Raw genomic sequence first — 15218 nt, forward strand, 5'->3', positions numbered from 1 at the left:
CTAACAGTTAAATGTTTGTAGTTTAGAAAGTTTACCTGTAACAGTAGTTTGCTTTAACCTGAAGAAAAGTTATAAGATATTAAATTATATTCAAATAATAAAGTGGCAGGCTCACAAATATGCTTATAAAAATGTCTAAATGTAAAGGTTTCAGTTTGTACAGAGTTCTGCAGCCTTAACTAGTCATGATAAAATGCAAAAATGTTGCTATTTTTATTAAAACGATGCTATTATTTATTCTTGATTGCTTAGGTATAAACAAATATAGAATTACTACAAAAAGTATTAATCAAAAATTTCTAATTCATACATAACAGTAGCGAGAAGAAAAGACTGTAACTTTTCAGGATGGAAAGACACCAATAAATAAATGCTTTTCAGCTTATGCCTGTAATCTGTTGCTGCGTATTTTTATTAACAAACTTACATTAAGTCTTGCATAATTTCTCTCAGTTCCACCCTCACATACAATTTACACTACACCCGGTTAAGTAACCGCTATGTTTAGATGTAACGTTAGCAAAAAAATGTGCCTCAATTTACATCTATAACATGGCAGATTATCACACAACGTAGTTAGCAAAGAGAGTGTTTAATTTGACTTTTTAACTATTTCGGTGAACATATTTGCACAGAATCTTAAACATCACAACGATACACTTCAAGAAAGAAGGTTTCCCTGCATCACTTTAAAAAAAAAAAACTCTGGTGTATTTCTGTCGATTTCGTTTTCAGTCATCATGCCAGTTGACAGACATTTTTGATATCCATTTCTGATATCTTCAGAAACTTTCTTGTTGCACCCTGCTGAGACTGACATGTCCGCTTTGCATACCAGATATTTCCTGAAATCCCAGATCTATCACGCTATTAAAGTTTCAAGACTTGCTCTTGCTTCAAAAGGGCAGCACGGCTTTACTTTTAAGCATATCTTCTCCTTCATGTAAAACTCCACGGTGCATAAAGAGCAGTATGTAAATATTACAATCTCTGCAGACAGAGTTACAGCCGGTTCTTCGTTTCTTTATTTTCATTTGTGTTGTAATCTTTCTTTTTTGTCTGTTCTGATTTAGTTTTACTAAAGTCCTGTTTCTACACATTTCTTAAACAGATGCATACACAGACGATGACCTGATGCTGTACTGGAAGAAAGGAAATGAGTCCCTGAACACGGACGACAGAATATCTCTCTCCCAGTTCCTGATCCAGAAATTTCACACCACCACAAAGCTGGCTTTTTACAGCAGCACAGGTACTACTACTCCGCACACTTTTTTGCTTCATTGCTGAATTAAAACTTCAAAAAATCTCATTTCACCTTTCCCGTTCCGTTCCTTATAAAGGAATCAAGTTTTTCATGCATGAACTCATCATCTCCATAGCAAATATAGAGGGAGAATATAAAAGCCTTGCAGAAAAGTGAAACAGACAGGCTGTTGTGAGCCTCCTGTGTGCTGCAGGAAACCAAATGAAAGCATTACACTGTTCAAACAACCACTTGTCACTTTCCAGCAACTCAAAACATAAAGAGGATTTTGTGTGCTATCTTCCTCTGCCAGAGTTGCTGGGACGATGCTTCTAGTGTCGACATGGTTCATCAGCTGCCAGCTCCTGACAATATGAATGTTACAGGCACTGTTTCTTTTTTTCCCCTCTCCTGTAGGCTGGTACAATCGTTTGTACATCCACTTCACCCTGCGGCGCCACATCTTCTTTTTCCTGCTGCAGACTTATTTCCCCGCCACTCTGATGGTGATGTTGTCCTGGGTTTCCTTCTGGATTGATCGCAGGGCCGTGCCTGCCAGGGTGCCGCTAGGTAGGCCAAACTTTTATTATAGACACAAAAATAAAAAAATATCTATCAAAACCTTAAAAAACAAACATTTAAGTAATGTATAATTTATGTGTTTCTACTAATTCCCGGTTTTCAAATCTAAACACATAAGCTAAATTATTCACATTTAGATGAGGGTCAATTTCTTCAAAGCACATATTTCATCATTTTTAAACCCATCCATTGTCTTTGGTTTGCAAAGAGTGCAAGAATAGGTCATTATAACACTGTTCAGCTTCATCTGGTTCGTGGCAACTACAGAAAACTGGCTTAAAGCGGATGGCCAAACATACAATCCGTACACAACAAAAGACTTGAAGAACCCAGGAGGATGACGGGTTGGTCTTTGCATTGCATCTGACTGGGAATGAGCTCAATGTTGCTAAGAATATCATTGCTTCAACTGACCAGATTGCTCTAGTTTGAGCCGGCATGCACGGAGAAAGAAAAATTCTGAAAAACTAAGTGAAAGTCCAGTTTCCTCCGATCTAAGCCTGTTTTGTGAATGTTCAGCTCATTATGAACAGGAAAGAAAGAGTTGTATCGTCCCTTCAGTGTGTTCCGTGTCTGCCCTGGGGGCCTCCTCCCAAAGAGGGATTACCATAAAACCTCCAAAGTGAGGCACCCAGGAGAGATACTGATCAATTCCCGACCCACCTTTGCTGAATCCTTTTGATGCCTTGGAGCATTAGCCCTCAACTCCAGCTTGAAGCAAAGGCTAGACCCTGATCCAGAGGGATCAGTCCACCTTTTTCATTTTAAGATGCACGGAAGCTGACGGGTAGTTAGCACTGTTCAGGTAAGAAGGCTGTAAATTAGAATTGTTATTGTGTGCAAAAAATCTAAATTGACATTTTCATTGAATGAAATTAATGAAATATTTAATTGAAAGGGGAAAAAATATAACAAGCTGAAACCTAGTTTTGCATTTATAAAACTAATTAAAATGCAAAAACATAAAGAAACATACCCTTTCTTTTCATGATTATCAGTTCAATCTAATGGCCTTGCAAAACTCATGTAAAATTATTTTTTTTTCTCATTCAGCTGAGTTTTCTTTTACATATATTCAAAATTTTATAAAAAGCAATACTCTGACCTTTTTGAATAATTTGCCTTAGAATAATTTTTTTCTTCTAAAAGCAAGATAAAATTAGTTATACCACTCTCCATTTTATATTTTCTTTTTATATTTTTTGATAGGAAAGGGCTGCATAAAGTTGAGGAATGACATTTGATTTTGGATGCCACATTTCCAGTATTATTGAGTTACAGAAAATCACTCAAGATAAAAGCATTAATAGTAATGTATGCAGGTTAAATTTGGGGTAATTGTGGTGATTTGATGACACAACCTTAAGATTACCATGTTTCCCATGTTATTCCAAACTTATTTGGTGCTAAATAATCTATAATGTATCTATGCATGGTTTAGAACAAGGGTGTCAAACTCATTTTCTCTGAGGGCCCCATCAACGTAATTGCTGTCCTTAAAGGGCCAGATGTAACTTATAAATGTAACTAAATGTAATTGAATGTAATGTAAAATAAATGTAACAACTCCTTAATGTTAAATAAGTCATTATTTATTATAACTTATTCAAGTGACAATTACAGTTGCATAGAAAACATATGATTGCTTGTTGCTCTAACACACGTGTCACACAGCCACTTCCTACCCAGTCCTCCTCATCGGTCTCTCCCCCTCCACCCGAATCACTATCATCAATATTTTGAAGCATTTCTAAAGCCTGTTTCGCTGTTAGGTTTCTTCTGAACGCCACTTTTTCCATATTAGCCAAAAAGTTCTAGGTAGAATGTTGGTTTCTAGGCAACGGTACCAAACGTCAATCAACCGCAGGAAGAATTTACAATGCAACTAATAGAGCCGTCAAAATGATGGTTGCGGGGGATCGAGGTAGAATTAACCATATTTATTTTTTACGTTTTAATTTTATTAAAAAAACTAAGTGAAAATGAAGGAAATATGGAAACAGGAAAAGTCAGTTAACATGAGCAACATAAATTTAATTTTAAATATAGTTCTTTCCCTTTAAAATCTCAGAACCATCAAAATGACGGCTGTGGGAGTTCTAGCGGGCCACATAAAATGACATGGCGGGCAACATCTGGCCCGCGGGCCTTGAGTTTGACACATGTGGTTTAGACCATTGAGAATCAAACTGAACTTGCTGGCCCTTCCTAGGCAATTTATCGGACACTATAGAGCCTAAAATGGGATATCATGTCATAAAATAGAGGAATGTGGTCTTTTCAAGGTTACAAGGTAAAACTGCTAAATAAATGTGAGTAAAGTTGTAAAATTAGAGACGGGTGCTCTTTGAAATTATGAAATCAAAAGATCCTGTATGTTTTTTTGTTTATGTGGTTTTTAGAACTTTTCTGTATTCTCCTTCTGCATAGCGTTTATATCTTCCTCCTGTTTGTTGGAGGCAGAAGCTCAAGTGACCCTTCATCCCACCCCCTCACACTGCTCATCATAGCTTAAGAGGATATAGAATTGCAGATCTAGACTGTTTCAGAAACTTGGCACGTCTTCAGTGTGGCGCCATGAGCTGATCTTAATGCAGGATCTTTTTTTTTTTACCTAAAGGTACATTTTGTGCTTGTTTTGTTCAAACAAGAGGCTTCAGGCGCAGCATGGTGTGATTGAGAAGCAGACCACCCGCTGTTACTCCATTTTTCTTCCTTTCATTTTCTTGTTTACATTCTTCTGAGTGTAATTATATCTGTTTCACTCCAGATTGTGACAAACATGCCAAGAACCCTCTCAAGCGTAAACGTTCGAAAATTAATTGGTAATGAATTTACTCATCAAGTTTAATTGAGCCAGAAAATGCTCTGTTACAAAATTAGAGTGCTTTAGAGCTGCAGGCCATGTTGGTAGTATCAAGTGTAAAATGTGCAACATCTTCACAAGTTAAAACCCTGCAAAAGTATTTAGACACTTATTGCATTTTCTCTGATTACCGGTACAAACACAAAGTTGGGTGCAGATATTTAGGATTATGCAGGATTTTATGACCTAAACAAAGGAAGGAGAAAGAAAAAATATACAAGGTTTTTATTTCATTGTGCAAGACTTAGTTCAACCAAAAATAAGCATTCATTAACAAATTAAAGTAGACATTAATAACAGATAGCACATGAAGGAAGCTCTAATGCATGTGCTTAACCTGATTCCAAGGCATGGCTGCAAGATTGACAAAGTGGTTCCTGAATTTTTCATGCCGACCCCCCCTTTTGTTTATAATCTCTAACCTCACTCCAACATTTTCTACATTTAAAAAAAAATGGAGAAAAATCAACAGCATTATATTGCAATAAAATAAATTAGAGTCTACATTAAATTGCTAAAGCTATCATTAAAGAGCGATTATTTTAAGTTTAGCTGTTTTATTCTACTGTATTACAGAATTCAACAATTCTATCAATAGAATAAAAGAATAACAACAACTCTCAAACTGGGTCATGCATTATTATTCATTTTCACGACCTCTGTAATTACAATGTACCACCCCTAGGGGGCAAGCCCCCCCTGTTTAGGAGCTTCTGTTTATGTGTATGCATTTAGCAGTCATTTTTATCCAAAGCAACTCACAAAGTAGGCATTAGCGTGTAGGGTCTTGCGTAACGACCCACACTGGCAGCTCATTTCCCCCAGCGGGGATTTGAACCCCGAGCCTCCTGTGTGCAAGTTGGATCACTGACCAATTGACCTAACCAGCCACTCCTGCACACTTCTGCACTGCTAAATTGGTAAACGCATGCTTATATCAGCCAATACCTGAGAAAAAATAAAATTGCTAATATCGGCCCACCGGGGAATTGGATTATGCTAGTCTTAAAAATGACCTCTTGGATGCTTCTCTAACTAATGCTCTTATTAATTCAATTAAAGATATTTCCAATGCTGAAAGGCCACTGTTGTGCAACTTTTGGAGGATTCCCAGTACCAGCATGCCTGGGTCAGTTGAATAGCCTCATAGAATAGAATAAAATAGAATAGAATATCCTGCTGATGTTCTGCTTTGGTCACCCAGGGTTTTTTCGGAGTTGCAGCTAGCTTTAAAACGGGAGGCCATTTGATTTGTAGACCCCTGGGTTACGTTCACCCTACAGGTTTTGATGCTCAATTCTGAAATTTTGCTGAAATTAGATTTTTTTATTCTGCATTGTCGTTCTAATTAAATGCTGCGTCAATGCAAACCTGCATACATGAAAGGATTGCGTATAAATCAAGTGCAATACATACAGAATAACTGATCTTGACATCTCAGTATTACAATATTAATGTCATGATGGGTACTCTAAGAGTGACCCAACAATGCAGAACACCACTGACGGACACAGGAATAAAAGTTCAACAAGTTTATTTTAACACAGGCACACAGAATGTACTGGTTCTGGCTCGGGCCTGGACACTGGTTCACCGGAGTCTGCGTGAGAGACAGTTCAGTTAGTGTTGCACGTTGGAGCTTGATTTCTTGACTAGAACTGATTGTTCCTTGAGGGTTCTTGAGGTTAGCTTTGGGAGAGTCACTGTTGGATCTGGAGAGGAGTTGATCAGCAGAGTCCGCTTGCTGCTTCAGCGTCTCGCGTCTAGTAATGAACAGACCTTGGCTTGGGTTTTCCAGCTCTTAGTCCTGAGCTGCATGGAAGTTCTCTATGGTTCTTCGGGTTTGGCTCTGAGGGTCGGCTCGGCAGGTTAGCTCTTCCAGAGCTTCACAGAGGAGACACTGGTTTCCTGGAAGATAGAGACAACGGTTAGAATCCTGGCTGGATTCAAAGTCACAAAGATACACTGAGAGTCTAGGCTTAGGCGCTGACCAACTGGATCAACACTGCGGCGTTGAGGCAAGGTCTGAAGACAGCTTATATGGTGGATCCTCTGATGATCTGATGGGCTGCAGCTGTGCAGGAGGCTCACTCAGAAGGATCCACGGCGGACTCTGCTGGAGAAAGGTGGAACTTCTCCAGCTCCCAACAATTAAGATTAACAATAACAAAATATATGAAAAAAAGAGAGCAGAGCTACTTCCAATGGGTTTTTGCAGAGCAGTGACTGCTGTGCTGGTGAGGAGTCCGTATGAAGGAGTAGTCAGCCTGGATGATAACATGAAAACTGGATGAAATGCAACATTAAAGCTCAGAACGCAGATATGTGTAAGATTTGGCCCTACATACTGAAGAGGTGCACTTTAGTCTTTTTTAAGGTGAGAAAATTGGAATTTGGCTGTTCTGACTGCCATGAAAAATCTGGATATGCGTCACATATATGCGTCATACTGTTTACCTGCAGTATGACGGTAGACTTAGTTTAGGGGCACGTCCAGTAGCAGTTCTATTCTTACATGTGAATTTTGGTCTCATTTTACATGTTTGCTGTGTTCTCCAAGATGTGGCAAACTGCAGACAAGTTTATCAGTCCTTTTCAGGAATTTTTTTTTCTCGCTAACTCTGCTTAGCCTAACCTTAACCCTGGCTTAGTTGGAGGAACACATTTTGAAGTAGGGTTGCGGATGTGCCATAGTCTTTCCATGTTCAGAAGAGGAATAAAACAGAGTCCTGTAAGATAGAGAACAACTGGATTTATAGTGAGATTTATTAGGCTAAACATTGATACCAACGCATAATATACTTTTCTTTTTATTTGTATAAAATAAACCCATCAGAATACAACATATTGGAATATTTGGCAAAAGGAGGCTCAATTTTCCTTGTCTGCTGCTGAACATAAACCTGTGAGCGTGGAGGGAAGCCCACCCAATCTATAATGATTAGATATCTCTTGTACTGTAACAGTGTTGATGCTGCATATTAATGACTTCCAAATAATAGCACACCTTGGACGAAGTCAAAATTACCACCCCACCTTCCTTTAAACATTGCAAATCTTTAAACTGCACGATTGTAAAGATAAATCACAAAAAGACCTGAATGCTGCAACAGACAACAAATATTGGCATGGAAAATAATGAACTGAGGTCCATTAATACAATATAACAGCTATAAGTTCTTTATCTGTCTCCCATATTTTTTCATTAAGACATTGATGAGTTTCTCCTGAGTCTGTGCAGAACGCAACATAATCAAAACCAGTAACTCAAAGAATGTAAGCAATTCCTCAAACAAGGACAGTATTCAGTAGTGTTGCACCTAAAGCTCTTAATCTTTTTCATTAATTTTAAACACATTTTACATTCTTCCGAGCTTATTCTTTAATGTATTTTTAAGATTGAGCAGAAGCTTTAAACTGAGTCACATTCAGGTGTTCCAGCCTAACATAAAGACATATACTGGGAGCTGCATGGCAGGTTTTGACTAATTAAGAAAAATATTGAGGCAGATGAACAAAGAAATTGGTGTAAAGACACAAAGCAAAACTGACAAAACACAGACTTTTTAAACACAGACTTTTTAAATACAATGAGGAACTGAGAACCTGATGAATAGTGACACAAACTGAAGGCTTAAAGGAATAGTACACCCAAAACCTGATTAGCCTTCATTTTCTACTCACCCCCATGCTGAACAACACTCTGGAGTACTTTTTTGATATCTCAAATGCATCTGGAGATCTGGGAGGCTTCTTGCTGTCTGCTGACATTCAAATAATGGAGGTCTATTGTGCCCGAGACAGAAAGGTCCATAAAAGTCCACAAAAACATGTCAATATTCCTCCATACTGCTCGTCCAATGTATTCCAAGTGTCCTGAGTGGGTAGCATCCAGAATTTACTCGAAACAAAGTCATTTAGAATGTTTTTAGAGCATAAACAGTAGTGTATAGTATTTCCTAAAAGCGCGTTCACGAGTCTACGGAAACCGCGGCAGACCAAACCAGATGAAAGTGCGCATTCAGCTCGGCAAAGAACTCATGCTCTTCCTCAACACTGAAGTCCTCAGACATTTTTCTTTCGTTGTTTCTTTCTTTGCACAGGTAAACAGCACATTTCTTCTTCTACACTTGCATTATCGGCAGAGGAGACGCTGAATGTGCACTTTCATCTGGTTTGGTCTGCCGGCTTCCGTAGCGTCCTGAACGTGCTGGCGCGCGCTTTCAGGAAATCCTATACACTACTGTTTATGCTCTAAAAACATTCTAAATGACTTCGTTTCGAGTAAATTCTGGATGCTACCCACTCAGGACACTTGGAATACATTGGACGAGCAGTATGGAGGAATATTGACACGTTTTTTGTGGACTTTTATGGACCTTTCTGTCTCAGGCACCGTAGACCTCCATTATTTGAATGTCAGCAGACAGCAAGAAGCCTCCCAGATCTCCAGATGCATTTGAGATATCAAAAAAGTACTCCAGAGTGTTGTTCAGCATGGGGGTGAGTAGAAAATGAAGACTAATCATGTTTTGGGTGTACTATTCCTTTAATGAACAGAGTAAACAGTCGCGAATGATAGGCATATTAGCAAACACTTTTTTCCCCCAGATTTTATTGTCAATACACTGTCACAAGGCCAGAGCAATGAAATTTACTCTCTGCATTTAACCCATCCCCTTCAGGAGCAGTGGGCTGCCATTGTGCGGTGCCTGAGGAGCAGTGTGGGGTTAAGGGCTTTGCTCAGAGACCCAGAGTGGCAGTCTGTGGGAGTGTGTCTCAGACCCAGAACCACAGGATTCCAAGCTCTATGCCCTAACCACTTTGCTGCCACTCCCCATTGGGAAAACAGGTGCATAGAAACAACTAATTAGCTATCTGAGGGATATGGCTGAGGGAAAAGTGATTTAACAAAGAAATACGGAGAAAAACGGTAGGACAGAAACTAACCAAGAGATAAAACTTAATGACCAGAGGAAAAAAAAGACAAAAGCACAGAAACAAAGTAAACGAATAGAACTAATATGGCAAACCCCAAAGGACAAAAATAACAGAATATGGCAACCCTCAACGAATCAAATCCAAACGTCCAGATCCTAGAATGGTAAATGGCATGTACTTATATAGCACCTTTATTCAAGCCAGGAGACTTGACCAAAGTGCTTTACACTACATTCGTTCACCCACACACTCACACACTGATGGTGACAAGCTACATTGTAGCCAAAGCTGCCCTGGGGCTCACTGACAGAAGCAGGGCTGCCGTACACTGGCACCACCGGGCCCTCTGACCACCATCAGTAGACAATGCAGGTGAAGTGTCTTGCCCAAGGACACAACGACAATGAAAGTCAGAGCAGGGGCTTGAACCGTCAACCCTTCGATTTCAGGGCAAACTCCTACATCCAACGCCACTGTTGCCCCTAGATCCTTGAACAATCAGACTTCTTGGGAAACATGAGCAACGTGTGTACGTTTGGAAAAATGTTTGTCCTCTTGTCTGCAGGAATCACCACAGTGCTGACCATGTCCACCATTATCACCGGAGTCAACGCCTCCATGCCACGGGTGTCCTACATCAAGGCAGTGGACATTTACCTCTGGGTCAGCTTCGTCTTTGTCTTCCTCTCGGTGATAGAGTACGCAGCTGTGAACTACCTCTCAACCGTGCAGGAGAGGAAAGAGAGGAAGCTCAGGGAGAGAGTGAGTTCGCTTTGATCCATTTGCTTGTTTGTTGGATATTTATCTGTATGGATTCTGCTAGCCTGCAGTATGATAGAAGTCCAATGGTTTATTTAAATGTCATGTCCCTGAATTACATAGGGACACTAATCCATGATTTTTGTGATTTGATCCAAACCTAATAAACATTTTTTAAGTCCTTGAGTTTTGTATAATATGAAATGAAGGAAAAAGAAAAAAACACAGGCTGATGGTATTTCTGAATCTTTTATTCTCACTGGCACACATGATTCATGTTGTTCTGTACTCTGGTTGGCTCTATTGAAGTTTTGTCCTCAGTTATTATTAATGTGAAAATCTGGGAAAGCTTCCGTAGCTCTAAAGTTTTTCTTAGAGACATGATACAAACATTAATGTTGCATTTCTTTCTATCCGACACAAAATTATCCAATAGAATCTTTGCTCTCCATCTGCAGGAGCAGATTGTCCAATAATGACAGGCTTCTGCGGCAAACTCTGCATGTGGGAATGTACTAAACAAAATAAAATGACTTTACCAATATAATTAACATTTTTGCAAATGTGGAATTATGATATTTTTGTAACTCTTTTATTGAAGAGTGCCTCTTTTTTTCTTTTTTGGCTGACAGTTTATCACTTCAGAATATGATTAAATTATGACCAACAGCAACACGCGCCATGCTGCCCTGGGTCAGCAATCAAACCCTTACATCAGATCCAAGACCCCTTTTTAATTTTCATCAGTCACCAAGCACAAAAATGACTGCAGTTCGTCTCTTTGAACCACGCTGTGTATTTCAGTCTCTGTTTTTTCCTTCTTATAATAAACTCTTATATCTGTCAAGGCTCAGAATAGGGAAACCAATATTTCAAAACCGTTTATTTAAAAATGGCGAATCTGCAATGAGCAGCAAGGGTGTCAATGGCAGTAACCTCTGCAGGAAGGAAACACAGGTTAGTGACCATGTCTATCTAGTGGAGGAAGATTATGAACAACTGAGTCACTAGCCTGTTCTTAAAGTTTAGTCCATGCCCGGACGACAAAGTAGAGTCCAACCAATGACGCGGGTGGTGCTGCCCAGAGAGTATCAGACTTTTAAGCCCCGAAGACTGAAGGACAGGCAGGAAATCAGATCCAAGCAGACAAAGGAAGGCAAGACAAACCAAAGCCGGTATCAAGGAAATTCACAAGAGTCCGGGCCAGAAGATCAGATATCAGAAGCGGTACCGGGGGGAAATCCAGGACAGTGTCAGGAATTGGTTCCAGGTTCAGTCAAGAGAATCCAGCAGGAGTCCTAAGACAGTCAGGCAAACAGATCAGAGCGGGAACAGGCAGGCTCACAGGTCCACAGGCAGAACGGGTCAGGATCAGGTCATCAGAAAACACTAAAACTCACTCGAAGACTCTCACCGAGGGCTTGAATAATCTGGCACTGATGACCGGAAGCAGGTAGGTTAAATAGAGACTGCTGCAGGTGTCACAAATGAGCAGTGATGAGAAATGGGGCAGAGATAGGCAGGTGAATAGAATCAACAATCAATTAATTCATCGCCAGGATCATGACAAACCCCTCCAAGATCATGGAGGGGGTTGCACAATTCATGCAATTTGCTTATGCCACGCCCTACCAAGTGATTAACAACTTATAGTGACAACTTGCTTTCAGATTTGGCTCATTTGGAACCACTGCAAAGGTTTTACTAAAGAAATGGGCTGACAGCAAAAACCATTACTGATGGAAAACTCTAATAACCAAATCATGCTGAGCAAGTCGAGACGAAAAAGGGCCAAATGACTTAAGAAGTGGTTCCTGGAGTAAAGGCAGATCAGATCAGGCTCAACTCTAGGTTTACCTAGTAAAATCAATGATGAGAAGCAACAACTTAGACATTTAAAGTAAGTTCAATGAGTTTCAAAATTATAGAGCTAAACAACCATTTTAAATTTAACATTTAAATCCTAGAATTGAAATCCAGTTTTAAAAGTGTTTGCAAATTGAATCGTCAAAGAGGATGTATTAATGCTTATATTAGTGCATTATTAAATATGATTATTTTAAAGATTTTTATCTAAATGGCGAAAAATCTGATTATAAATGACTTTCAGCATCAAACTTTTTGACAGGATTTTCTTTTTACCCTGAGCTTTCATTTTCAGCTTGCCTTTAAAATCGTTTTTGCAACTCTATTTTTCCTTTTTACTTTACCGTCTCCCTTTAGCATTTCAGTGACCTTTCTGGACCCTTTGCATTCTCCTCGCCGTTTCCATTTTGCTTTTACTTAACCCTTTGCTGCACCACCTGCTCGCTTTCTAACTCCAGCTGGGTGGAAACTTAGAGGCATCTCCGATTGGGCAAAGTAACAGTTTGATCTCATTGAATTTGAAGGGCAATGGATGCTGGATGATGCTGCAGTGTGTACTAATTACCAGGATTTACTGACAAATGTAATATACTATATAAAAGTTTATGTATTATCATCTATGAACGGAAAGTCTCAGTCTCTATGTTTGCCTTGCCATAGAAATTACTATTAATAAATACTAAGGAGCGGGTCTCACATTTATCAAGGTAGAAATCTTTGAGCTACGGCAGCACAGAGGTGACAAACTAGTAGAGATTGCCATTATGTTTGAATGTGACTCTGGCAAGTATTTAATAAGAACATTAACTTTACTAAATTTAGCGCTCAGAGCCGGCAATAAAACATACTTGATTAGGATTATTTATATAAAACAGACCATGTAGGTAGACGACTACAATTACTTATTCTGTGTATGTCACTATGATAAGCAGCTAACTAAAACATGACCACGATAAAAAATAACAGCTATATTGACAGTCTCAGACACTTCATTAAATCTATGCCCTACAGAGACCAATAAAATACAATATATAAAATGATCTAAAAACAAACCTCGTCTTCAGTTGACAAGTAAGATAATGCGGACGTCGTGAAAGCCATTTTGTACCATGCTGGCCTCCAGCAGAAGGTTGGAAGAAGCGGTGGGGGAGCAGTTCATATGGCTGCAGGCTGATCAGTAGATGTAGATTTAAAGCAACTGCACTGTTGATTTCCCATGTTCCCATGTCTCTCTTCATGTGCAAGCTTTAATTATTCCAAAAAAGTAAAAAAAAAAAAAACCGCTGGACTTTGTTTACGAGTTTGAAGACGTTTCGCTTCCCATCCAGGAAGCTTTTTCAATATAACATGACAGAAATAGCATTGAGTTCAAAGGTTAATAGAGTTTAGCTATGTTTACTAACTAAGCACCTAATAGTTATCATCTAAGATAGAGTGTGACAGCCATTCAAAACAATGAAAGGTGCACAGTACCCGTTATGGAAGCCGCCATGTTGTGATCCAAGTGTGGATGTCTAAGCAATGAAACTGTGATGTTTTTTGTTTTCATTGTGATCAGGGACCAGAAGGATCACATATAGGCTGAAACTGCAAAATAATTTGCAAATACATAAAAAAAATGGAAATACCTTTAATAAAAAATTTTGAAAAAATAAAGCTATTTATAATCTGATTTTTAAATTTAGAATTAATTTGAAAATACACTTTTAAATGCAACATGTAGCAGTGCATCTTAACTTGAAACTACATCTTCAATTTGATTCCTAATGATGTGATTTAAATGTTAAATTTGAAAGGTTTTAATTTATTTTTCTGTGACTCTCCTGGTCCTCCATATCAGCTGGGGCTGACCTCATTTATGGGGGAAATATTTCACTAATGAAGATATTTTTTAAACTGGTAGAAACATGCAATAATAGCTGATGTCGCAGCCAATAAACAGATGAATATTCTCTGAATCAGCTCACTTTAAGCTGCTCTGATGGCTGCGGTGAATTATTTCTGGGACTGCAGCACTGCTATTCTTCATGTGCCAACTGTTGTGGCATATGGGGCAAAATTGCTCACGAGGAACATTTCAGCAAAAAACGTCTTCTCCGATAAATCTTTCAAAGCAAACTCATTTGGATGCTTTTAGTGTGCTGAAAAATAAATGTATTTAGGAGAAAATAGAGTTTGTTACTGTTCAGGAAACGTGACTCATTCCTTTTTCTATCTTTCTATGTTTGCTTAGCTGCCGTGCACATGTGGAATTGGCAACCCAGACGAAATGATGATCGACCCACAGATCAGTGGCTATGGGTCCTTGGATGTCAACAACACAGGAAATTATGGGATACCTGAGAACGGTGGTCGCCAGGAGCGAATTCTGGCCCAGGTGGCGCTAAATGACCCTCAGATCACGTGTCAGGTGAAGGGATCCAGAGGCTACGTTAACATCTGGATTGACACCCATGCCATAGACAAGTACTCAAGGGTTCTCTTTCCTGGAGCATACATCCTCTTTAACATCATTTACTGGTCCATTTACTCATAAACTGGGATGCTTTAAGTTACAGAGGAGTCATTTGATGGGACAGCTGGCACTCTGTTCATTGTGCACCAGCTAAAACGATGCTGACAGAGAAAAACTGGGGATCATAAACAGAAGGGAAGCCTTTGCCTTTTTGCCCCAGCCACTTAAAACAATTAAGGATGCCGTTTTATCACTCCGTCAGATCTGTGTGCTTTAGTGTGTCTGACCTGCTGATGACAGCAGGCTTAGACTTTACTGTCGTGTTACCAAGAGGTAAAAAAATATATAGACTTCACAATTTTTAGTGCACAGATCCACTTCACACACGAACTGGAGATGACAATCATCAAGATGTTAAAAGGTTCAGAGGAGCAAAGCGGCACTTTGTCATCTGGCTTTTTTGGACGGTTTCTGGTGGATAGAATCAATACAACTCATCTACA

General features: G+C 39.2%; 1 protein-coding gene across 1 annotated transcript in view; it reads left to right on the forward strand.

Moving 5' to 3' along the window:
• The window catches only part of LOC119797848 (gamma-aminobutyric acid receptor subunit rho-1), a 34992-nt gene extending 20196 nt beyond the window's left edge, over nucleotides 1-14796 (forward strand). Inside the window, exons 7-10 of the mRNA XM_038307079.1 lie at nucleotides 1112-1252; nucleotides 1664-1816; nucleotides 10201-10397; nucleotides 14494-14796. Of these exons, the coding sequence (XP_038163007.1) occupies nucleotides 1112-1252; nucleotides 1664-1816; nucleotides 10201-10397; nucleotides 14494-14796 (794 nt within the window). The remainder of the gene's footprint in view (nucleotides 1-1111; nucleotides 1253-1663; nucleotides 1817-10200; nucleotides 10398-14493) is intronic.
• The last annotated feature ends 422 nt before the right edge of the window (nucleotides 14797-15218 follow it).

The sequence above is a fragment of the Cyprinodon tularosa genome, unplaced genomic scaffold, assembly GCF_016077235.1.
Source record: "Cyprinodon tularosa strain WSP-4 unplaced genomic scaffold, ASM1607723v1 ctg6, whole genome shotgun sequence".
NCBI lineage: Eukaryota > Metazoa > Chordata > Actinopteri > Cyprinodontiformes > Cyprinodontidae > Cyprinodon > Cyprinodon tularosa.